Source organism: Phyllostomus discolor, chromosome 3 (genome assembly GCF_004126475.2).
Source record: "Phyllostomus discolor isolate MPI-MPIP mPhyDis1 chromosome 3, mPhyDis1.pri.v3, whole genome shotgun sequence".
In the NCBI taxonomy this organism is placed as follows: domain Eukaryota; kingdom Metazoa; phylum Chordata; class Mammalia; order Chiroptera; family Phyllostomidae; genus Phyllostomus; species Phyllostomus discolor.
Window position 1 is genome coordinate 12,623,964 of NC_040905.2, and position 25,784 is coordinate 12,649,747.

Sequence of the window (25,784 nt, forward strand, 5' to 3'; positions counted from 1 at the left end):
GGAGATAAGCTTGTCTCCTTGCTGGCTTATGGTTCTAAGGGCGTTCGCTCAGCCTTAGCCTTAGTGGGGGTTACAGCTTCTGATACCAAGCAGGGAGGTTCCCAATAGGACAGAACTCCTAAGCTAGTTGGTCAAATATATCGATTTAAACTTTGAACTTTCAGGATATGGCTCATTTTTAATCACAGCTGTCCCAGCTCTGCGACCTTACCGACTGTCTTCAGACAGCCCACGGCCCTTCCAGCCCTCTTGCCCCTTCTCTGGGCAGCTGGCTCTCTGACTTCCAGTCCCTTCTCTCTCCCCCGTCTCCTAGTCAGCGTGGCACTGGCTTCGCTTCCTTCCCAGGAGCCCTGCCCTGTCCCACGAGCCATCGCTGGATGGCTCCTCTTGCCTCCCATCAGTCTCCCACCCCAGGCCCCTGGTTCTCCTCAACCCAACCACAACCCTTTTTTTTATCTTACTGTCAGCCTACTACTATGTATTTCTTTAAACAAAAAAGTCAATGTCGTGTGTTTGTGCCCTTACAAAGTCAGTATCTTCAGTCCCCGCTGAGTCTTCACCCCTATAGGACAACCTTCCCACCTGTCCTGGGTGAGCTCCCCTGTCATTCCTCTCAGAAACTGTCCAGAACCTTCTTTGTCCTCTCACGAGGCCATCTTGGCCATTTCAGTGATATACTGAACGTCCTAAATCGATTTCTGTGGGCCAGGTCTTGCTCCAGAATTCTGGATCCTATCTTTTAACCCTCAAATTTATGATGAGGAAACTGCATTATTGTTAGTGTCTTACTCACTTATTAAGTGGCAAAACCATATACTTGTTCTTTTCAGTTAAGCATGAATCTTTCCTAACTATCTTGACACTTAAAGTTTCATTGGCTGGGAATCAGACTCACTGTAGAACCAGACATTCTTCCAGTCTCTGCCTTTGCCAAGGGACTGCAGGAAGAAATGAGGACATTCCAGGTGGATTAGGCCATGGTGCCAGTTCTTAGTTACTTAAGAACTTACAAGTAAAACAGTGTTACAGGCCAAAATGAGGATTAGCAAGAACACCTACTGACTATTCATGCACATTGGGGTAAAGGTCCGGAGAAAGACTGGGACCTAATTTCCCTAATACTCAAGATACTCTTCAGTCCAAATGAAAGCATCAGGAATTGATGATAGGAAAGGAAATAGTCATCAGAATAAAAGTGCAGCCTATAGAATGGGAGCAAATATTTGCAAACCATATACATATGATAAGTTGTCAATATCCAAACATGTAAGAAACTCCAACTCCATGGCAGAAAAACAAATAACCAGGTTAAAAAATGAGCAAAGGACTTGAACAGACATTTCTCTGAAGAAGATGAACAAATGGCCAACAAGCTATGAAAAGGCGCTCCACACCATTAAACATCAGAGAAACACGAACCAAGCCCACAATAAGATATAACCTTACCCCTGTTCGGATGGATGTAATAAAATAAAACAAAACCAAAAGGTAGCAAGTGCAGGTGAGGATGTGGGGAAACTGGAGCCCTTGTACGTTGTTGGTGGGAAGGTACAGTGGGGCAGCCTCTGTGGAAAACAGCGTGGAGGTTCCTCCAAAAAACTAAAACTAGAACTGCCATATGACCCAGAAAACCCACTTCTGGGTGTATATTCAAAAGAATTGAAACCAGGATCTCGAGGAGATATCTGTACTTCTGTGTTCATTGCAGCCTAATTAAAATAGCCAAAATACAGGAACAACCCAGATGCCCATCAACAAATGAATAGATAAAGAAGATGTGGTATACACACACCACAGAATATTATTCAGTTTAGGAAAAGAAGGAAACCCTGCCATTTGTGACAACATGCATGAGCCCTGAGGACACGACACTAAGTGCAACACACCGGTCGCAGGAGGGCGAATGCTGCACGATTCCACGTACACCTGCATGTGAAACAGCCAAGCTGAGAGAAGCAGAGAATAGGATGGTGGTGGTCAGGGCTGAGGAGAGGGAACCATGGAGAGCTGCTGGCCAGCGGGTACCAAGTTTCAGTTATGCAAGATGAGTGAGTCCCAGAGACCCGCTGTACAACGTAGTGTAGGGGTTAGCAGTACTGCATGGAGCACGTGGAAGCCTGTTAAAAGGATAGTCTTCCTGTTAAGTGTTCTTACCACACAAACCCCCACACACAAAGGACACAAGGGAGTGTCCGGAGGCTATGTCTATGACCCTTGTGGTGATGGTTTCACAGGTGTTTGTGTAAGTCCGAGCTCACCAAATTGTACACATTATATACCTGCAGTACGTTATATATCAGCTATACTCGGTTAAGCTATTTAAAAGAAGGAAATGGTGATCTGATGGGAAATTAAAGGGATTTTCTTCTTTTTCAAAATGCTGCCCACCCGGGTGGCTGTCTGGCCCCCGAGTGGCCTCAGAGAAGAGCCATGCTGGCGCCATTGCCCGCGCTGGGGGGCAGCAGGGGCCGCTCTGACTCTGCGGAGACGGAAAGGCAGTGCAGTCTCGGGCCCTGTTGCCCGAGCACAGGGGTGGAAGAGGAGAGTGCTGCCTACTTGTTTTCCCCAAGAGCCCTTACGTTTGATGTGCAACAAGGAGAGCTGGCTGGAGCCTACACAGGCCCTCCGTTGTGAACTTGCTTCCGTGCTGATTGTAAGGGGCGCAGCTGACGGGAGAGACGATGGGGCACAGCCTCCGTGAGAACCCACTGCGTGTGCTGGGGACGGCACGCTGGGGGGGTGGGGGTGTCTCCTGCCCCAGCCCCAGCCCCCATTGCTAGGGAGGACAGGCGGGCTCACCACATTCGTGCATCTGCCTTTCTTCCCTTTATTATTTACATTTTTAGAAGTCAATCCCCTTTTGGTAAAGATTCTAAGAAGACACTTTCAAGTTAATGTGTCTCAGGCTAAGCTTCCCTGGCTTACTCCAAGTCCCTGAAGGAGAGGAGGTCACCAGGAACATGAATAGTGAAGGTCAACCCCCTAGAGGCTGGTCCAGCTTCAGGAAAGCCTATCCCCTGGGAAGATTTGGCATTTTACTCCTGACCCCTGAAGGCTTCACACCCAGGAAATTTCTTCTTTCCATGGTGATTAGCAGGAGTAAGTGTTTTGATCTCGTAGAACTTGACTTGTTTCTCAGCCTGTTCAGGGAGCGCGGCCTGTGGACCGAAAGGCGTTAGAGGCGTGGAGCTATTTCTGTCCGCGAGCAGCCAGCCTCTGTCTAGCTGGCAGAGGGAGGGCGTATTCAACAACCCAGACTGCTCTCCCTTCTAGTCGATCGGAGATGGCTTTAAACTAAGGAAAATAATTACCTTTGAGAGAGAAAAAAAGCTATAGGACATAATTCTTCCCAAACAGAAAAGAAAAATCTGACTCACAGAATGTGGTATGGGTTTTCCCCTTTCTTTTACCACTGACGTGTGGTTAGGAGCCGGGGCTGTGGAGGAAAACGAACCACAGTGAGGTTCCACAGAATCCCCCGTGTTTCACGACTTTCAGTCTAAGTTCGTGATTCTTTGTATCTGATGCTACCAAATGCTGATGGCCACCTTTTGCAGAATGGGAACTTTAGGGTGGGGAATGCTCGACCATGTGCATGGACCGAGGAGGGGGAATCAGTGGAGAGGGAAAGGTGATGATCCAGGAGGACCCAGGGACAGAACGAACACTAAGAACAGACTCGGTCTAGCACACGGGGCAAGGTTATCCCTGGCTCAGGGGAGGAATGGCCAGCTCGTCCATTGCTCCTGTAGCTGGAGGTTAGGATGGCTGGGATACAGGTCCATGTGAGTGGGAGTGGGGGCTGCAGTCATAGGAGGCTCTGCAGGGTCTGATGATAGGTCTGCAGGTCAGAGATTTCACCCCTCTCGAGCTGGAGTGGTCACAGCGTGAAGCTAGCCTTGCCCTGACGGCTGCTGGTTCACCTGCTGTCCTCGGGCAGGAGCCAGGCAGAGTAACCCGGCCAGGAAGGGAAAGGGACTGAGCAACCCAGTTACGGGTGGAGTAACGGCGCCACCCCTTGGGAAGACCCCACAGAGAGGAGGGGCATGAGGTTTGCCCATCTCAAAGGGACCTGCCATTCCACCATTTCGATTCCAAGACATTGTCATAGCTAGACATTTGGAACTGTGTTCGGTTCTGCCCCTGACTCAGGGGAGAGCCACCCAGTGCGCACCTGTAGCTGCTCTAGGCAGGTATTGCCTTTACCTTCAGTGGCCGCTTTGGCTGTTTCTCCGCTGCACCAGGAAAGGGAAGCATTTACGCTCGTATCTGCCCCCAACCCGATCTCACCACGAGTGAAGGGGAGGGCCAATCAAAGGCCCGAGGCAGGTGTGACGTCTCCTGCCTGTGTCACTCACCCTCAGCCTCTCTTCCCGCAGAGGGTGGGCTGTGACTACGAGATCGACTCCAACGCCACGGAGGACCGCTGTGGCGTGTGCCTCGGGGACGGCTCTGCCTGCCACACCGTGAGGAAGATGTTTAAGCAGAAAGAAGGATCCGGTAACACACGAACGTGTCATTGAAGTGGCAGGGGCCTGAGACTGGAGGGCGAGAGCGATGGCTGCTCTTGTTTGTTTGTTTGTTTTATTTTGTTTTGTTTTGTTTAGCAGATTGTGACTTTCAGATGAGATCGGGCGCGTTCAGGGTGGTCTGGCCATAGATGGGTTGTGACCTTCAAAGAATTCAAAATGGGAAAGATGGGAGAAAAGTGATTTTGCTGAAGGAATGTGTTCATCACTCTTAAATAGTCTCACTAACCCTGAACACCTTCCCTCGAAGCAGAGTAAATGCCTTGATAACCCTTCACTTTTGCAGCTTTTTAATATGCTTCTCATTTCTGTAAAGAAGGCCCACGAGGGTGAGACCTACAAGAGGGTTTGTTTTCATCTCTGTTCTACCAATCACATTCTCCCATTAAAACACTAGGTTAGGGTTAGTAAACTCTGGTCATAGGTATAGATACTCTCAGCCTAACCTGTAGACTTTTTCTATTGGGAACTCAGTTTCCTCATTTTTTAGGTAAGGGGATCGGTAGCCATTCCTTTCCACCCAAATATCCATTAATAGGACATTGGTTCAGTAAATAGGATTGTGTCGTTCTTGCAGTTGTTGAAACGCTCAAAGAATATGGAAAGATTTTAAATTGAAAAGGCAATAGTAGTTCACACATTACAATCCCACTCATTTAAAAACTTGTGTATGCATTAGAAATTTTGTACGAGAACCTAATAAACCATGAACTGTAATCATCTTTGACACGGAAGACTGGGGGTGCAGGGAAAGGGAAACCCACATGTATTTCCTTTCCCCCCTCTCTCTACGGTGGGCTTTTCTGTCACACGCAAGGGAGTCTGGGGGGCATTTTCTCATGGTTCTTCTTAAACTCCACATCCCTTTACTTTCCTCCTTTGGCTTCCTCCTGGGTATTCTTGTGCAAATATGTGTTACCTTTGCTCGTGGCTAAATCTGCTTCAGCTGACATCATCTGTCTGCAAGCTATCCAGAAACAGCACTTACATCACTGAAAGCTTTCATTTTATTTTTAAAGCTTTCATTTTAAATTTTGAAATACCTCCCTATTGATTTGGCAGAATCTATCCATGAGAAACAGTTATAACTTTGGGTTTTTTCTCTTAAGTGGAAAATAAAAAGCAAACTCTTTGTTGTTTTTTTCTATCCAATTATTTTCTCTCTCTGTTTTAAAAATTTTCTTTTGTTTTTAAACAAGGGATGAGGTGGTAGCCAGTTGGTTTTCTGCATGAGAAGCCATGCAACCTCCTAAGTCAGAAAATAGCTGCAGATAGCATCGCTTCACAGGCATTTAAAAAATTATATGAACCTCAATTGCATGTGATAAATATTGTCACTGGGCCCATTATAAGTTAGTAGCGTGAACCTCCCATCTCAGGTAAGAGTATGAGGGCCACATGGAATTAATACAAGACTCACAATTTGGTTCCTCCAGGTCACAGCTGCCGGTTTGAAAACTGGGACTGAGGTTGTGGCCTGCACCCAGCTTCTGAGCAAGGCACTCCGGCTGGCCAGCCCTTGGTGGAGCTGCCAGGACCCTATGCTACTCTGTGTCTGAGAGAGAGGGAGCAGTCAGGGTACTTTCAGGTGACAGAGATGAGTGTTGGCTTGTTAGGCTGAAGAACCTGGTATATACTCCGTGGAGAAGGAAGACCCAGGATGACCAGGGTCGTACAACCATGTCTTTCATGGAAAGGTTGAAGGACTGAAGAACGTTTAGCTTAGACAAGGGCAAAACAACCAAATAGCAGAGCTGGGAGGGACACCGGACAGCATCTCATTCAGGCCCCTTCATTGTGCAGACGACATTCAGAGATGTTAAATAAGTCGACGAATGTCATAGAGCTCGTTTGTGGCAGCACGGAAACTAGAGCTCGACCGGTCTGACCCCATGACCCAGGCCTCCTCTCCCAGCGCCGTCCCCGAAGTCCACGCTCCTTCCATTTTGTCGTGTTAATGAACTGGTGCTTCTCAGGAAGCGCGAACAGGACGAGTGTGTGAAGTGTAGTGTGTGGAGCCTGGCAAAGAGAGGGAACATTTACGCATTAGTTCCTTTCCTCCCCGCTGGTTTTCCTGCCGTGATAACCAGCAAGCAAGAAGATTGGGTAGAGTGGACCATCATCTTTATATGGATGTCCTCTGTGCTTTTTTCAAAATTGAATTGATTGGGATGACACTAGTTAATTATATAGGTTTCGGGTACACAGTTCTAAACACATCCTCTGAGTGTTGTATTTCGTGTTTACTACCCCAAGTCAGGTCTCCTTCTATCACCTTCGCCCGCTCCCTCTGCTTTTTTAGAAGGCTGGATTAGAACACATGAGAGTGAAATGTAAGTTCCTATTTCAGCAAAACCTAAGAAAAAATAGAAAAAACTGTTTCTAATGAATAGAATTGTCCAGCACTCTAAAAAGCTGTGCTCAGAGACAAGTTTCTCACCACAAGCTGTATTCATGAGCACCAGCGTGGCAGTCACCCCAAGACTCCCTCCAGGATTCTCGTCATGAATTTCAGTTATGATTAAATTACCCCAAAGAATCCATCTTTAATGTGCAAGCAATGAGGATGAGCAATAGGATGTAGCAGCAACAAATGAGGGAGCAGAGATGCTATTGGGAAGCTAGCTAGGGGGTATAAAATTCTGAACGATCAACATAAAATCACAGAAAAATAAATCCTGGACCAACCGCAAAAGAGAGCAGTCTGTACTTATTTTACCCCTCCTCACAAAACCGTTTACATTCCGAGTCACAGAGCTCCTGAGAATTCTGATCGTGGCCAAAGTCTTTAAATTTCTTCATAGTTAGTACATCTACCAACCCCAGTACCAACCCCATAGTTAGTACATCTACCAACCCCAGTACCAACCCCGTAGTTAGCACATCTACCAACCCCAGTGGCCACCCAGGAGCAGGGCAAGGGTGCTGAATGGTGACGATCAAGCAGATGCGTTCAGTTAAGCTAGCGTGCCCCTTTCATTCATTGCCTCTTCTCTCCGTAGGTTATGTTGACATCGGACTGATTCCAAAAGGAGCACGGGACATACGGGTGATGGAGGTGAAGGGAGCTGGAAACTTCCTGGCCATCAGGAGTGAGGACCCTGAGAAATATTACCTCAACGGAGGCTTCATTATCCAGTGGAATGGGAATTACAAGCTGGCGGGGACCGTCTTCCAGTATGACCGGAAGGGGGACCTGGAGAAGCTGATGGCCACAGGTCCCACCAACGAGTCTGTGTGGATCCAGGTAATGAAGAAAAGAAATGCTGACATGCACGTCAGTGAGGAAGTTTCTAATATTCCTTTCCAAGGTATTTGCTAGGAGACATGAATGAAGAACCCTTAAAACTTCTTCTAGCAAGGAACAAGGGAGGAAGCAACGTATTAATTTTGTGCTGTTAGTCCTTCATTGCCTAGAAATTGTCCAGACCCCCGTAATGAAATGTCAGGGGCCCTAAAACTATCCTTGAACTGGGAAGTTCAAGTTCAGTGTTCAGTGTGGTTGACACAGGCTGTTTTTCTCAGGGTGACTGTTCATTGGGTACAGGAGAAATGCCATCAGTCCGTGTCAGCCTGGCACGGGTTTGCAAGCAGCTTCCCAGCAGTGGCGACGAGCTGACGCGCTTGTTTCACGTGGTCCCACATGCTTGTCCGCAGGCGAAAGGTTTCACTTTGCGAAACTCTTGGGGGAGGGAGGGGTCAGGATGTAGGATGTGTTGTTCTTCAAAGTCATGAGTGATTTGTAGGCTACAGTACTTACAACCAGTGGAGACGAGGTGGGATGACAGATGGCCCGAGAGAGAGTCAGCTCTAACAGTGTTAGGAATTAGAGGGAAGTCCTTTCCGAGCCGGGGGTCGGAGCACTCACGGAAGCTAGAGGGCAAGGCTTCACATCTGTGTTTCATAAATGTCAGGAAACCCGATCTCTTATCTGTCCACACGGGAAAATATTTACATAGAGGGACCCCCCATCCCGTGGGGCACCCAAGGCACCACCTCCAAGTTTAAGATGAATTCATTTCACATGTGCTGTACGTAGATTACCTGCAGGAGAGGGAAGTGAGGGGAAGGCATGGTATGCCTTGGCTAAACCCCTGATTATTGTTATCCCAGAACTGTATACTTTAAAGTAGCTAAGCAGTCTGAGGGCTAGAGAAAGGCATCGTAGGCAACAACAGCAATAACAGTTAATGTTTACTGAGTGCCAACTACACAGCAGCTACCGTTCTGATCCTATCTAATCACGTTACATTTGTTCATTTGTTTAACCCTCACGAGCACCCTCTTAGTAGTACTACTGTTACCCTCCATCTGCAAATGGGGAAGCTGAGGCACAAAGAGATGAAGTAGCTCACCCACAATCATGAGGCTGGTAAGTGCACCAGGCACAGGCGACCCACCAGCCTACTGCGGGAAAAGAGGCTGCTTGCTGTTCCCTCAGGCAGCTCTCTGTGGTTACACCTTCCTGTTCCCATGAACTGAAATGCCGTGGGAATTCAGCCAAGAAATAGAATGGAGCAGATCAAACACAGATACAGGTGGATGTAGATGTACAGGGGGAAGTAGAGGTCGAGGAATATTCACGTACTGGCCTTTGTTCCAGTGAATGTGGCTGTAACTGCTTTAAGACAATGCACATGGTGTAGTATTTCTATGCGACTGTGGTCTTCCGTGTAAGGTCATGGCAGTTTGGCGTGACCCCTCTCTGGCCTTGTAGCTTCTATTCCAGGTGACTAACCCCGGCATCAAGTACGAGTACACAATCCGGAAAGACGGAGTGGACAACGACGTGGAGAAGCTGATGTACTTCTGGCAGTATGGCCCCTGGACGGAGTGCAGTGTTACCTGTGGGACAGGTGAGAACCAGCTGCTGCACCGTGAGCCCTCGTCAGCTGTAGAATGGGCCGTGGGGCCGTCTGAGGCTGAGGTTTGCCTCTGAGCCTGTGAGTCTGCGGCTTCCGCAGGGAGGCCCGGGGACCCCGGGGGAGCCACTGTGCAGCTCATGGACTAAATGGAGGGGCAGTTCTTCTCTCACCAGCTTTATAGCCTGGCCTTCGTGAAAGGTTTTGTTTAACGAAAGGGTTATGCGTCTTTTTAAAAAGCCAAACAGAAAGACTTTTAAACACAAGCACTGCTCTGGCTGAGGGCCTGAGGACTACAAAAGGCAAGCAGCCCGCCCGAAGATACAGTATAAATGATGGCCAAATACAAAAAAAAAAAAACCCACCTAAATTCTAGCCCAGCGTTCTTTTTTTTTCTGCCAGACTCACTAGGAGAGTAGTTTCTCTCACAAAGTCAAGTGTCAGGGGAGATTCCTTGCTGGCGAGTATTAGGATGGGATAGGTTTTGGTACAGGAACAAAGGAAATTGAAATCTCAGGAATTCAACACAGTGAAGATTTATTTCTAACCCATTCCAAGTGTGACGCAGGCTGGGTGGCCCTACTTAATCTCAGAGCTCACTATCCGAAGTGTGTGGTTCCCAGCTCGCCCCACTGGGGGAGGGAGAGATGGAGGAGGCAGAGACTGCCTCTGATTGATGATGGCCTCGGCCTCACAGGGGAGCCAGTCACTTCTGCTTGCCTTTCACTGCTGGGCCTTAGTCCTACGGACAGGATCTAACTGCAGAGAGAGGCGGGGAATGGACTGGGAGAGGCATGGGGACGTCGGCAGAGCACAGGCGGTCAGCCGTGGGGCCACGTGCTCTTTTCCAAGGCTCACGCGGGCAGGGCTCAGGGCCCGTCACTCACTCGGAGGACTTCCACAGTAGTCAGTGCCGCATGAGAACGCCTCGGCCTCTCTTTCTCCTTTTGGATCTTGTCTCAGTCTGCCCTGGAACTTTCTGCCTCTGGCCTGTAACTACTGCCTGTGAAACCAGAGCAGCTGCAGCGTGCAGTGCCCGAGTCTGCGGGGTAGCAAAGGGAGTAGAAGTGAAGGAGCCAGTGGGCCGGCAGAAGCCAGTCCGCTCCTCCACACGCTCCGTCTCACATTCTCTGTCTCACCACGGGCTGACTTGCCCCCCCATACCCCCTCCCACTCCCCACCCCAGGAGGTAGTTGTGGAAAGAGGTTTAGAGACAGACAATGAGTCATGCACCATCAACCTTATAAACAATTTTTTGTATTACCAACGTCTTCCTTTCCTTCCTGCCATACAGAAAACCAAGGATTAAGTTTCAGAAATTGCAGGCATCATACCATATGTTCATTTCAAAATATGTGACGTTTTGAAAGTCCTAAAACTCTGGGTCAAAGGTACTGTCTGAGGCAGCAGCCACGAGAGGTGTTAGTCAGAGTGATCCAGAGTTAGTCCTGCTGCTCCCACCGCTGCCTCTAGTGTTTCCACAGGTCGCCCCCACCTGCATCCCCTCCCCCCTGCGCGCCCCCACTGCCCGGGAGGACCAGGCTCCACGCAGATGCAAAGCAATTTAAGCATAAAAGAAGTTGATGAAAAGTATTTCCCTGAGGAGCAACGTTATGGGCAGAATGAAGTCACCGGGACTATTGTTAGAAATACTTCTGCGATTTCTCATGGCCTTGTTTCTGCTCTTTGGTGAAGCCCAGGATTAAGCTTTAGGCTGAAATCATTGTCCAGGGACACCAACGAATGACATCAGACAGTCCTGACTGGGCAGGGACCCCGCAGTAAAACAGGGGAACACCCACCCCACCCCCACCCGCTTCTACTTCAACACGGAATGAACCCTTGCATTACACATGCGTATGTCAGAGCACGGGAAATGCAGGGTAAATGGCCGATGTGTACGTGACCACAGAGACGCATCCCCAGCTAGTCAGGACAAGAGACATCCTTACAAAATGTGCGTCAAGCATTGTGTTTGACTCCAGCCAGTTCAGCCCTTCAGCATGACCTCCGCCTACTCGGGCCACGATCATTCTGGTTACTAGACCTCAGCAGGACCTGTCCACCCACCCCGCCTCCCAGTGACAGTGAGCCCCGGGGTCTGGTGGAGAAGACAGGCGGCCTGTCTCCTGTCGCAGCTCTCGAACTCAGGGAGGGAAACGCTAATCTTCACGCGGGGCGCACACCGCTCCATATAAAAATGGGAGACTGCCTAAAATGCTGCACTTGGAGAAAACTTTCTATATTACGAAAGTTAAATGCATTCCTGAAAAATGAAAACTAAAGCCACCCTCCTTACACATGCACTTTGGGACTTTGGTTTATTGCCTTTCGGTATTCTCTTTTCTAATCATGGGTACGTATATGGGGTGTGCACGTGGAAGTATTTATGTACCTGCACACACGTGTTTTCACTTAACACCACAATGTGGGTGCCTTTGCATGTGTGATTTAATCTTCATAGCTCTTGTTTTTATGGATGCATTATATTTCACTGGCAAGACAAAGCAAGATTCCAGCTCCTTAACCAGTTCCTTTCCCCTCAGCTCCTCCTGCTGAGCATCTTTGGCCGTCCATGTAAAAATATGATCTTGTTCGTGTTAATTTGCAGATGGCACTTCTAGTTTCAAAAAGGAGACAAATTATGATAATGTTAAGAAACTTACACCAGATTGATTTTCTAGTAAAAGGATGACAAGCAGGTAACGGTGATCATTTTATTTTACTTTCAGTACTGTATTACTTTAGTTTTATGTTTTTTCACTGGAAAACATTTCCGATGCCCCAGCAAAGGGGAGAATATGACGGCGAACTCCCGTGTATGGACTGCTCAGCTTTGTCGGGTCTCACCGTGTTTGTTTCCGTGTTCATTCCCAAGGGAAACGCACAGAGCACTGGGAGAGCACCCCTGGGTTTCACCCCTTCCCTCTCCCCCAGAGGTGGCTAGCAGAGGCGAGGGACAGAGAGAGAAGGCCTCTGCTGTGGTCTCGGAAAGTTCTGACAGAGGCTTGGACGAGAGCTCAGGTGGCCCAGGTGGCCAAAGCGTACCGATGTGGAGATACTTAGGACATAGACCGGACCGGACTCCCTGCTTGTCCGGTTTACCTGCCGGCATTTGAGCGCAGGGGAAGGCTGAAGGGTAACACCGCTGTGTCCCCTCGGGTCACTGGCTACATGGCGTTGTCCTTCACCACTGAGACGTGGACCACGGGACAAGACACAGGCCTGAAGCGGGATCTGTGATTACACACGTCCAGTGAAAGTGCCTGTGAGAGTCCTAGGTGGAAATGCCCTCAGGCAGTCAGACGTTTATTTGACAAGTGTTTGTCAGACTGCCTGTGTTGGCCCCCCGAGGGCTGCTCTACCAGATTATCGTAGACCGAGGGGCCAAGACAACACACATCTATTTCCCGTTCAGTTCCGGAGGCTGGGAGGTCCAAGGTCAAGGTGCTGGCAGATTCACTGCCTAGTGAGAATCCTTTTCCGGGCTTGTAGATGACTGGCTACCTTCTTGCTATAGGCTCCCATGGCAGCTAGCACAGGGGACCTCTTGTGTCCCTTTCTCTTTTTATGAGGGCATTCATTCTGTCGTGAGGCCCTACCCTCGTGACCTAAACCAACTCTCGTCACTTCCCCAAGGTCCCACCTCCAGACACCCTCGCATTGGGGTCAGGGCTTCAGTGGATGCGTTTGGAGGGGACACCAACCCTCAGTTCATAGCGCTGCCCTGTCAAGTCTGTTTTATCCAGAATGAGTTCCTCTTGTGATTATTCTGTTGCTTTGCTTAGCATTAGATTGGTTGCATATTTTGGAATTAGAATTCACAGGCTTGATTGGAGTGTGATGTCCTTTCAGTTTCTTTGTCTTTTTTTCTCTTTCCTGCCCCTTTCCCCCCTTCTTTCCATGTGCACCCACTTTTTCTAGTGTTTTTGCAGGTTTTTTCCCTGACCACACCGAGACCTCATTTCAGGGCAGGACTAGTCAGGGTCGTGCAGCGTTGCTAGCTCTTAGGGATGTTGGAGATATGTTACAATCGTCCTGGAGCCGGCAGGCAACACGGCCGAGCAGCGGGGTGAAAAGCCGTGTCCTTGTTTTGCCGCCTTCCTGGGCCTGAGACTCACCAACAGTGAAGGCTCTAAAACTCAGTGACGACAAGGACAGTCTTGCTCCCTCCTCACGTGGGCACTGGGAGTCCTCGAACTTCCCTGGAGCTCAGCACAGGGCCGCCGCTGACTGCTTCTGACCCAGAGCCCGGCGGCCCCTTCGAGTCCGTCCTGCCCGCCCCTCTGTGGGCATAGTTACCTACATTCGAGAGTTGCTTCTTCTTGGTTTTCTCTTTTTATATCTTTATATTTTATTATTTAATACTTCTTATAGTTTATATTTTATGTATTACTATTGTGCCTTTGAAGCAAAAGGCTATGTAGGCATAAATTCACTAAGATGCTATTTCCTTAGTTTGACTATTTAAACATTTGTATTACCTTTGTTCTAGACTATAAATCCATGTTACAAGGTAGGTGGCAACACAATGTTGTACATTTAGCTACATAATGTCATAAAGCCAACTTCTTTTCCATAGCCCACTTCTCAAAGGCCAAGAGGACCCTCGGAGTAGACCAGCCTCGGTCTTTGCTCCACGCTGGTCTCCGTTCTCGGGCCTCTCAGCCCCGTCTGCCTGCCTTCCCGCCCGATCCCTGGGGTGTGGCTTCGGAGGGGTGCTGGGGGGACTTAGGAGCGGCTGTTCTTTGGGAAGAGTTGGAAGGGAAGGGAATAACACGTGCTACCATCGGGGACAAAAGGCTCGTTGAACAACTTCACCTGAGTTGCCCGTTGAAAGGTGGCCCAAGGAAGTCCAGCCAGTGGATTGTCTGTGAAGGGATAGCTGCGGAAAAGGCTGGACCCAGAGGCGGCCTCTCTGGGACACTTCGGGACTCTTTGTTCAAGGAGAAAGCATTTTGGCAAAAACTCAAGAGCGCATTCATAAAAAGTGTAGAAGCCACATTTTTGCCCTGTTGCATCTCTAGTACTACAAAACTCTACCAGTTGTGATATATGATATACAGAATGTCCTGTTTTTTATAAAATTCATAGTGATGCCACTGTTGTTAGAAAATGGGTCATTGCTTCTGGACGTGACCTTTTCCAACTCTGTGCTCTGTGGTCGCCTCCGTCCCACATTTTTGAGTCTGTGAGGACAACCTCTGTGGCTGCACAGAGGGGAGAGCACGCTTCCCCGCGCCGCCCTGAGCTTTGAGTCCCCTTCGCCCCACTTGGCCGAGTTCCCTGCCGGGTTTACCATCGTCCCTTTGTGTGAGGAACGTTGTGTTCTGGTAGAAAAAGGCAAATATTTTATTTTTAGTATGGTATTATTTTAGTTTTATACTCTTTCACTGGAAAACGTTTCCAAGGTCCCAGCAAAAGAGGAATGTAAAAACTCCCTGCAAAACTCCTAAAAATCGTCAGACTCTTCTCAGCTGCCTGGGACGCTAGATCGTGTGTGTTGGAAACAAATGCGTGTAAAACAGATACTCAGGTTTACTGAAACTAGTCCTTGCTGGGCTGATCTGACGGTGCCCCTGTTGAGGCTCAAAGTAACCGTGTAGTTTGAGGTTTGTCCACACACCACCGATAAAGCTGGAGAATCTTAACTAGGACACATGTCCCACTGTAACCCTGATGTGTGACCACCTACTGATATTTGGGAGACAGAACTCACCTCGTCAGGAAACCAGAGTCAGTTCTGTCTTTGACTTTCTGAAAGCGTGCTCACTCGCCCTGGCGCTGGTCCATCTGACTTCATCTGCTGTACTTGTCAGGGGGGACCGACCAAGTCCGGACAATCGCTAGAGGGCGCTGTTTTAAATGTAGGACTCCATGAAGCTAATAGGAGGACTTACTGAGATGGGTTTAAGCACATGCTATGGAATGAGGAGTTTAACATCTGCATAAATATATAAAATAAACTTCAAAGTGATATACAGTGGAGATCTGATAACCTTTCTGTTGTACTCCGTGAATGAATGAACGAATGAGAATCCATAGCCAGAGTGGCTGAACCTTTTTTTAGTGTTTGTCCTATCAAGGGTATCCAACCCATGGCCCGTGGGCCTCCTGCATCCCAGAATGGCTATGAATGCAGCCCAACACGTAATCATAAATTTACTTAAAACCTTATTTTTGCTCATCCACTTTTGTTAGTGTTTGTGTATTTAATGTGTGGCCCAAGGCGATTCGTCTTCTTCCAGTGTGGCCCAGAGATGCCAAAGGGTTGGCTGGCCCTGTGAGTCTGCAATATACATTCACAGCCAATCCAAATCCACTTTCAAAGAGCACTGCACCACTTTGTGGGCAGTGTGAGTGCCTTACAATAACCTACCTCCCATCCCTTGTGTCCTTCTGTCATTCATGTCACTTATATATAAGAATATATAAGCATGTATATATATAAGATACACACATAAGCATACATAATCAAATACATCATTGGCATTATTATATTTAACAAACAGATCAATTCAGAGTAAAGAAAGTTAAATTTTTTATTATTGCCTCTTTGATGCTTTTCCTTTCTTTATGTAGGTCCAGGTTTCTGATCAATATTACTTTCTTTCTCCTCAAATCAATCTCTTAACGTTTCTTGCGTGGCAGGTCCACTTGCAGTGAGTTTTGTCCATTTCTTGTTTGTCTAAGAAAGTATTTCTCTTTCACTTTTGAATGATAATCCCACAGGGTTCAGGATTCTAGACTGGTGGGTTTTTTTCTCTCTACACTTTCAATGTGTGACGCCGTTCTCTTCTCCCTGAGTGATTTCTGCGAGGTCAGATGTGACTTTGTCCTTTTATCCGAAAAACGCTTTTCCCCTCTGGCTTCTTTCAGGACTTTTTCTTTAGCTTTGATTTTCTGTGATTTGAAAATGATATGCCTAGGTGTGCGGAATTGTTAAAAGATTTATCCCGCTTGGTGTTCTCTGGATCAGCAGTTCGGTATCTGGCATGGACAGTTTGGTGCAGTTCTGGTTCCTGCGGTGGTTTCTGCTCCCTGGAGCTGTGACTCCTACTCAACGGTCCCTCTCTTTGGCCACAGCGGCTGGCCCCCTGGCCCTCTCTTCTCTTCTGTTCACGAAGACTTGTTGATTTTTCAGTCTATTTGGCGTTTTACTTGTTAGGACGGAGTGGCAACTTCCAACTTCCATGCATGGGGAACCATGAATTGCAAACCGTTCCCAGGTGGCTAATCTCATGGTCTGTTGTTCTGCTGGTCTCCTCAGCCCCATCCTGCTTCACCCCACACAGCCAGCAGAGATGAGTCCCTCCCCTATGTGCAGGCCCTTAGTTTTGCTCCCTAACAAATGCACTTACTTCTCAATCAGGATTTCTCAATTCGTTTCTATGGAGGCTGGTGCTGCTCAGTGTCCCTGCAAAATGCTGGCTGCCTGCATTCCCCTGAACCCGTGAATGCTGTGAGATTCTCAGGCCTCTGATCTTCGCTGTGTGTGTTCTCTGATCTGTACACAGTGGCTGCAGGAGGGACGTATGAGCCGGAAAAGCACTTCTTGACTGTGGTAAATTTTGAAAACGGATCTTTCATAGAACAGAACCATGCCCTGCCCAATTTCAGTAGGCCTCCTTCAAGCACCAGCAATGCTCTGGTTTGAGCATTTCTTATACTTTTTTTATGAGTTATCCTTGACCATGACAGCCAATTTATGTAATCAGTTCATTTGGATTTCAGGAGGATAAAAACTATCTGTATGAAGTCTTCCTGCTGTTTTGAGATATGTGGCTTTCAGCAATGGAAAATAAGAAAATGAAACCTCAATTGATATTCCAGTAGTATTTGTGTTTATTGAAATCAGTGGTGGTGTCCTTTTAAACTAGGAAAAACCATGAAATGTGTGACTAAGAGCTCAGTCAGTTGCAGTGAGGAGGTGGCATCATGGGAGTGTGAGGGCTGAGGAGGTGGGTTGCTCTGGTCCCTGGTATCAGAGTGTGGAGCCAACCCCGATCTCACAATCTGTAGGAAACAGACCTGTGGGGGAGTTAATGCCGGTGATGGGGAGAGTGGATTACAAAGAGACTTCAGACTCAGGTTCAAAAACTTTTCTCAAGGACCTAACAGGCATTAAGCACTGTGCTGGAACTCAGGGTGCGTCATGTACCTGTGAGGGAATATGCATCCTTTCATTCTTACAGCAGCCTGTGAGTACTGCAGCCTCATGGAACTGAGGCTGGAGAAGGCTAGCGAGAGGCCTGATATCCCTCAGCAAGACTCTCATCCATTGCTGATTTTGATGGCGATGGTGTTGATATTGATGTTGTGGTTATTCTTGATCTCACACACACACACACACACACACACACACACACCAATGTGTTTGAGCTCTTGTAGTGATGAGACTCAAGTTTTCCTTCACTGAGCCGTATGAAGGTTAGATCTGAAAACTCACTGATCAAGAAAATCAGAGATGAAGGGAAGGGGTCAAGGAGCCAGAATTAAGAACTGACCTTGCAAGTTGGTAGAGTCAGGGTGGATTTGCCAAGAAGATGGTCGGTACTCATCCCTTCTTCCTCTACAGTGAATGTCACTTCTGTATCATTAGGATGATTGTAGTGACAGTGCCCTCTACTGATTCACAGAATTGTTATCATCTCACAGTATTAAAATCAATGTGACACCTAGTTTTAGGGTATATTTTTAGATATCATAAATTCTCAACATTATAATTTATTTGCTCATGTAAAATTTAACTTGTACTGCTTTATTCATACTCAAGGGGTTATAAAGAAGGATATCACGTTCTTTGTCAGTATTTGAAAGACTGAGTTTGCAGTACTTAGAATCTCTTTCACATGATATGATTAAATATTCAGTGCTTTGAGTATCTTTGATCTTTGTATATAATAGGAAATATTGCAATTTTTGCCATATGTCATTATAGTAAGCTAAGTCTTCAATTGTTTTTTCCATACCCTTCCTAAACCGTTTTTGGATAAGGAAATTCCTATATGAAATACATGAATTATATAATAGGCTACCTCTATTTTAAAGTCCTAATGTTCAGTTAGGAATATGAAGAGCTATGCCACTGCATTTTTTCCTTGGATATAAGGAACTTTTTCTTATATCGAGGCAGAATTTCCACTCAACACCACCAGGCTTAGGGGTATGGGAAGGTAGTTCTTAAAAGTAAAAATTCTTAATTGATCTTTTGCTTCTAGTATCCAAGAAAATTTTCCAAGAATTTGTAGCTACATGGTGATATTCTTATTGCTACATGGAGAAGCTCAGAATCCTATGAGAATCACATTTTGAATTTGCTTCCCATATATTTTGGAATGTGATTGAGTTATACTTAATACTAATTTCAAGGGAATACTTCCCGATAGGCAGCTAACTTAGTGCTGAGACAACATATTGATTGGCTGGCATCCTTAATTAACCAAACTTTCTTTTTTGGCTGTGTTCAGTGTGTAAGAAAAAGCGATAAAAGGCAAACCAAATTAAAAGCCAATATCATTTTTCTTTCTTTAATTTCCAGGAAGAAGTCAAGGTCATATCAATTCAACCCAATCTTTTGCGCTTCCTGCATTTGCAATGTTACATCATGATTGCTACTCTTAAAAAGATAACTAGATTCTAACCCCTTCCCGGGCAGTGTTATAATGTCCCGTGTCAAGAGAACATTCTGTTATTCTAGAAACTGGTTTACAGAGTAAATTAACGAGTGTGGCACTCAAGATTAATGTTTGTGATTTTTTACCACAAAGGAGGCATTATCAGTCCAAGTTCCCTGCAGGAAAAATATGGCACACCCAAACTGAATACCTTGGCCACTTTCAAAGGTATGGGTGGTGTTTAGGGAAACAGAGAAAGGTAGGTCATTACCTGCCCATTAGCAGTCGAGGGTGGATGGAATGAGGCTCCCATCCCTTGGAAATGGGGAAATTTCCCTTCTTCCCTGAAGATGTCAGGGAAAGGAGCGTTTCTCCAAAGAGACAGAGTCTTCATTTCCCAAGCCCAGCTAGAAGCCACAGCGATCCTGGGATCAGCGTCCCAGGGCTCAGAGCAGGGGCAGAGCGGATCTGGAGGGACAAACAGCCAAACTATAACACAGAAGAAGAGGAGGTGAAACACCAGTAACATCAATAGTGGCTAGACTGCCAGCAAGCCAAGCTGGATCGCAGCTCTGGGTCCTGGCTTGAGAAAAAAAGACAGCTGGCCTTCGCTGAGTGCTGTTCCAGTTACTGCTGCAATTTACCAAGCCAACCTAAATGTAGTGTAATAAGACAGCCATCATTGTATCATGCTCATGATTCTGTAGGCCAGAAATTCAGACGGGGCACGGGGGCAATGGTGTGTTTCCACAGCTGGATGTTTGCACCTTGGCTAGGAAGGCTCCCCTAGCTGGGGGTGACTCAGATGCTAGGGGCTGGAATCACCAGGAGCCTTCTTCCCTAACGTGACTGGCAGCTGCGCTGATGACTCAAAGGCGGGGCTTATCTTGGACTGTCAACTGGGGCGCCTATGCCTGGCCCTTCCCAGGGTTCAGGCTTCTTGTACCTTGGCAGCTGGAGCGTCCTAGGAGTGAGAGAGCCTCAGGAATCAGGCGGAAGCTGTGTGGCCTTTTACGACCTGTCCTTTGAGCTCACACAGCCTCACCCCCACCGTTGGTTCAAGGAGAGGGTAGCCAGTCACCCCTGTTTGGATGGAGGGATGGCATGGTCGCATTGTGGAAAGAACTGGCCGGAAGAGAGGTTGTTGTTACAGCCATCACTGGAAACTGTGACTTGCCACTGAGGCAATATGAATTGGTGTACTTTCGAACTATTCTGACAACAATGGCTACCAACCATATTCTAGGTAAACTGTACAACTGTATTAACTAGAATCCTTCCATCTAAAGTTTCCAGTGATTAAACTTTAACACTGGTGTCCCTTCATGGATTATAGATTTTACACTGCCAGACACTCCCCGGAATCAGCGTCCTGCCCTCAAACGGGTTCTGAATGTCTTTGTCACTTTCTTCCAGTTAGTTACATGATGTGTGGAGTGAAAAGCAGAGACTAAAACCCGGCACCCTTGGATTCTACTTACTTGTTGTATTTATTTAACCAGAACGTGTTATGGAATGGAATTACAGACTACATTTTACCGAGCGAACCCACAAGCACTAGAATTGAGGGAGATGCCGCTGGCCAGCTAGTGCCTTTCTGTAACGTGGGAGGAGTCGGGCTGTTGGGGTGGGGGGCCTCAAGGAGGATTTGGGTTTAGCTTTGTATCTGTCCTGTGAGACCTCACGGGCTAGGAGGCCAGAAGAGTACTGGTCGCCAGGACCATCAATGCCCGCTGAGAAACCGACACATCCTGGTCAATTTCCTGTTGCGCACCCCACAGCCTCTGCCTGGCCAGTCCGCCTGCTCATCTCGCCGCTGGGCTGGCGGAGGGTTGTCTCAGGCAATGTCATTAACATGTTCCTCAGGGGGTTTACTTAATACCTTGTGCCCTCTTCTACTTCTGCCCTCATCAGGAGCCCCCAGCACACTTCTTGTTACTCGTGCCCAGAAACAAGCCTTTGGGGGTGTTTCCAAACTATTAGAGTCACCTTGTCATTCTCTTTGATTTTCTGACATCTCGAGTTTGCCAAAGTACCCAAAGTTTTGATAAAGCTTCTACGTCTCTGAGCTTTTCCTTTTTCTACACGACAGTGGCAGATCCATGTCAGCTTTGCTGGCCCCAGCCCTTCTCCATCTCAAGACTCCTCCGCTCACAGTGTCTATGACTCCTCCCCAGGAGTCGGTGACCTTCCCAACAATGGCTCACACGTGGTGCCGTGAGGCTTCTCTTTACAGTGTTGCTTCCGGCTGTCCAAAGTGTTTATTTACATGACAAAAGAAGAATAACATGTCATCTATCAGTTCAGAAAGCCTATGTGGTTGAAAGGTTACCTCTCTTTTCAAAAAGAGTAAAACACTGTTTGATTTAACAATCATATGCTGTTGATGCATTTTAAAGGATTTACTTAACTGTTTGCAGCTCCCTCTGATGCGTTTAAAGGGCAAGGTTCCATCACTGGTTTTGGAGTACATGCGCCCTGCTGGGCGATTGGGCTGGGCCAAGTTCAAGAGAGGCAGGGCGAGGTGCCTCGTGAAGGAGGGTCGGCTGTAGTCCAGGTCCTGTTGGCCGTGTGGCTGGGGGAAGCCCCTCCCTGCCCTTGCCAGCAAAGGGAGGAAGTGGCCGTCTTATTGGTATATTCCAGTTGGGCACTATGGCCTGTCCAGTTCTGCAGCTCTGGACGCAACAAGCCCACTGTCCTGAGAGCTCAGGGTGGCAGCCTTCTGCAGGCTGATTGCTCTGTCCCCAGGGGCCTCAGTCTCCAGACGCCTTACCCCACGTCTCACATTCAACACTGAAGTGTTCTCTCTCTCAAGAGGGATGATGGATGATTCTCTCCCTCACTGTCCCTTTACCTTTCAGTGTATGACACACTGGCCGTTCCTCCAAGTTCTCTTTTGCTAATGACATCCTAGTCAGCAAAGCCGGTAGTCCTTCTCCTCTCCCAACCTACGGGACTTCACTGTGCCTCAGTTTCCTCATCTGTCAGATAGTGATCATGAGAGTGTTGACCTTATCGGGCTGTTGTGGGGTTGTAGTTGTATATGGTAACCGATAATAGGTAATATATTTTCTATGTGTTCATGCTTGTCTGAGACGCACACCCATGGTTTAGAACAGTGCCCAGGACAAGGCAAGCACTGCATGAGTTAGCTCGTATTGTATATCCAAGGTCAAGTCCAGCCCGCAGATGAGCGTGCTTTGCCTGCCACTCCCTGTCTGCTTGTCTTACTCACGTTCCCGACCTGGTCTCCAGAGGCAGCAGTGTCATCAAAACCCTCTGCCTGAAACACATAACCTCTGAGACTTCACAGCATTATTTTGAATTTTATTCCTATCTTTCAGAGTTTATGAACCCCAACTAATAGAAAGGTCCCTACTCCTCTATTCCTTTCCCAACTGATCATGTGGCGATGGTGCTGTGATGCCTGGGGATGTATACTTCCCTTACTTACATCTCACTTTGTTTTTTACTTGGCAGATGGGCATTAGCCTTATCTCCACAGCTAGCCTGTAACCTGTATATTAGGGTAAACGTTAGTCTACCTGTGTTATCTGTGGTCCTTCCGTCCATTGCCAACTGCAGCCTGAGTGTGGGTAACAAGAGGCCCCCAGCTCTCACTGCTACTTTAAGAACCAAATACAGACAACTCTCCTATCAGCTATAAGCATAATCTCTTGACATGGCCAGGGGCCTGGCACTGAAAACGTGGGCTCAGGACTCAGTGTGTGTGAACCTTTCTGCCCGCCCCCCAGGTGTCCGCCGCCAGACTGCCCATTGCGTGAGGAAGGGCCACGGCATGGTGAAAGCTACGTTCTGTGACCCGGAAACACAGCCCAATGGGAGGCAGAAGAAGTGCCATGAAAAGGACTGTCCCCCCAGGTAAGCGGGGACAGCGGCTGGAGCTCTGGGTGCCTTCCCGGAACACTGTCTGATTTAACGGTAGACACTGCTCAGCGATAAAGGGGGAGCCTGGAGCTTTGTTTTTAGAATAAAGGCAGGAAAGCTATTCTGGGCATCTGTGGCTGTGCATGGGAGCTTCTGGCAGGCTATGAGGGGGACGTTTTCCTCCCAGAGAGCAGTATTTCTTATGAGACAAAGCTGGTGTGTTGTGTGTTTAGTTATCTGGTCAGACTAAGCCTCAAAGTCTTCAACAATGCTACATAGATCACTCAAAAGTCTATCAATGATTGGGTTTGGCTTTCCTAAGAGCACTTTACCAGGGTGACAGCCACCTGCAGACAACTCGACACTTCAGATCCCGGCGCCCACTTGCCCCGAAGGCTGTTGGAAGGGTAGACGTAGGAGCCAGGCTTCCTTAACCTCAGCACATCATACTTGGGGCCGGATAGTTCTTTGTCGTGTATAGGGTCTGTCTTGTGCATTATAGGATGTTTAACAGTGTTCCTGATCTGTAGCAACTTAGAGCTTAGTAGCTCCCTGCCCATCCCCCCCACATCCAGGTTGTGACAATCAAAATGTCTCCAAATGTCTCCTGGGGGACAAAGCCACCTTGGTTGGAACCACTGTAATAGAGGTATCCGTTCGCTGTTAATCTTATTGGTCGAAGATATTGGGATCCTAGAAGGTGGCTTGGATGTTATTATGAGGTGTTTATGTTTAAAAAGAGAGAGAGAGGAAGAGGGAGTGAGGAAGGAAGGAAGGAAGGAAGGATGGATGGATTCTGGGGAGTATATTCATTCTCTAGTGACCTTAAACAGGGGTGTATTTAGGTCATAGATTCCATCAGGTATTCATTGCCATCCCAAGAAGACACACCAAGAGTTTAATTTCACAGGAGGCAACTAGTTGGCATAACAAATCAAACAACAGGCTGAATTCTAAAGAAGCACTGGGTGAATGTGATAAATGCCAAGGAACTAGGTAAAGAAATGAAGAGTCCAGACAAGCCATGTCACCATTCTGTAGGTTCAAACAGCAGGGACCCAGGAGCCGGGCGTTCTCATCTCTGAGTCAGAGGCCTGGTCTGTCCCCAGTCCCACATGGGTCCTTGTAGGGAAGAGGTGGGCTGGGAGCAGAGCCGGCCCGCCTCAGTCAAGGCAGGACAGTGGTGCTGCCACCCGCCCCCACCTCGCTGGACCTCTGCCGGGAACAACTAGGCACTCCAGGGTTAGGCCAGCGCTAGGCCGTGTGCGCCCTTGCAGTTTCTGGGGATCCTTCTTGGGGAAGAGTCAGCCGGGATGACGAGCATTTCTTAGAGCTACTGGACAGCCTGCCGCTCTGCCCGTCAAAGCAGCAGTATGTGCTTGTGAAAGTAGACTAGAAGTAAACAGTGGGGGTTTTTAAAAGCACCTACTTCACTCTTGGCAATGTTTTAGAGATGCTGATATATTCTCCTTATTGTTCTCAACTACTTGGATCAATAACTATTCTTATGCCCATTTTACAGAGGGAGAAAGGTTCATGACCTCATTCAGTATCATGCGGCCAGTCGATGGCCGAGGTTTGAATGCAAGGCTGTCTAGCTATAAGCCTGCGGTGCATCTGCAGGAGGCAGACTCGGGGAGAGGCCGGTACCACTCCTCCCATTTGCGCTGGCCCAAAGCAAAGCCAGCACGGTGCTAGGGGCGGTGGGAGCCAACAAAGCCTGACGCAGACACTCACTTGCTGAGGCCAAGGCGCAACTGGGGCCATCGGCTGTGTACATAGATTGTGGATTCGGTGTTGGCTCTGTGTTTTATAACAAACATCAGTCTGTAGCTGACATTTTCATACTCACCTGTAACTAAAAGCTCCCTGTTTCCCTGTTTCTAGAATTTTCTATCCACAAGGGTGGTGATCTCTACCTGCTTCTGCACTCCAGTTACCAGAGCTTTCTGGTTGGAGGTAACCCTCTGATAAGATACAAGCAGGGCTAGAAGAAGATGGATATTGCCATGGCTGGCATAGCTCAGTGGATTGAGCTCGGGCTGCGAACCAAAGTATCACAGGTTCGATTCCCAGTCAGGGCACATGCCTGGGTTGGAGGCCACAGCCCCCAGCAGCCACACATTGATGTTTCTCTCTCTTTCTCCCTCCCTTCGCTCTCTAAAAAATAAGTAAAAAAAATCTTAAAAAAGACAAGAAGATGGATATTGGGGCAAGAGTCCAGAGGACAGAAAATGAGCCGAGGCTGAACCCCTGTAGACCCAGAGGAGGGACCTTGATCAAGTAATTATTCAGTTATATAGTCTGAGCTCTCTGGACTTGAAATTGGCCCTGAATGTGGTCATGGGGTAGCTGACACCTGGTTCAGAGACAGCCATATCCTGTCCCCTGGAGGCAGCAAGTGTTACCTGATTTGGAAAACAGGGTCTTTGCAGATGTGACTAAGGGTCTTGAAATGGGGAGAGTGCCCTGGATTATCCACTTGGGCCCCAGATGTCTTTACAAGTGTTCTCCTCACAGACAGGCAGAGGGACATCCACACCCACCCACACACACACGCGAGAAGGCAATGTGAAGATGCAGCAGAGAGAGATGGGAAGACACTAACCTCACAGACTGACGTGAGACGCCACAAGCCAAGGGCGCTGGCGGTCACCCCAGACTGAAAGAGGCCGGGAACAGCTCTTCCCTGGAGCATCTGGAGAGGGTGCTGCCTGCCTCTACTGTGATTGCAGCCAGTGATCCTGATTCTGGATGTCTGGCCTCCAGATTTCTGTCGCTTTGAACTGCCACGTTTGTGGTAATTGTTATGGAAACTAAGACAGGCAGTTGAGTGCAAACACGATGCAGAAGCAAGGCAAGTGCGGACAAGAGCCCACCGCCAGGTC

The 25,784-nt window shown here is 47.9% G+C and overlaps 1 protein-coding gene across 4 annotated transcripts in view; it reads left to right on the forward strand.

Annotated features, from left to right (window-relative positions):
• ADAMTS12 (ADAM metallopeptidase with thrombospondin type 1 motif 12) overlaps nt 1-25,784 on the forward strand; it is a 260,203-nt gene that overhangs the window by 145,889 nt on the left and 88,530 nt on the right. For 3 of the 4 annotated variants that reach the window (XM_028517194.2, XM_036020227.1, XM_036020229.1), the window contains exons 14-17: nt 4,380-4,500; nt 7,532-7,776; nt 9,247-9,385; nt 22,764-22,890. In XM_028517194.2, the coding sequence (XP_028372995.1) occupies nt 4,380-4,500; nt 7,532-7,776; nt 9,247-9,385; nt 22,764-22,890 (632 nt within the window). Of the gene's footprint in view, nt 1-4,379; nt 4,501-7,531; nt 7,777-9,246; nt 9,386-22,763; nt 22,891-25,784 lie in introns of those variants that run through there. The other variant, XM_036020230.1, reaches the window with a different exon arrangement.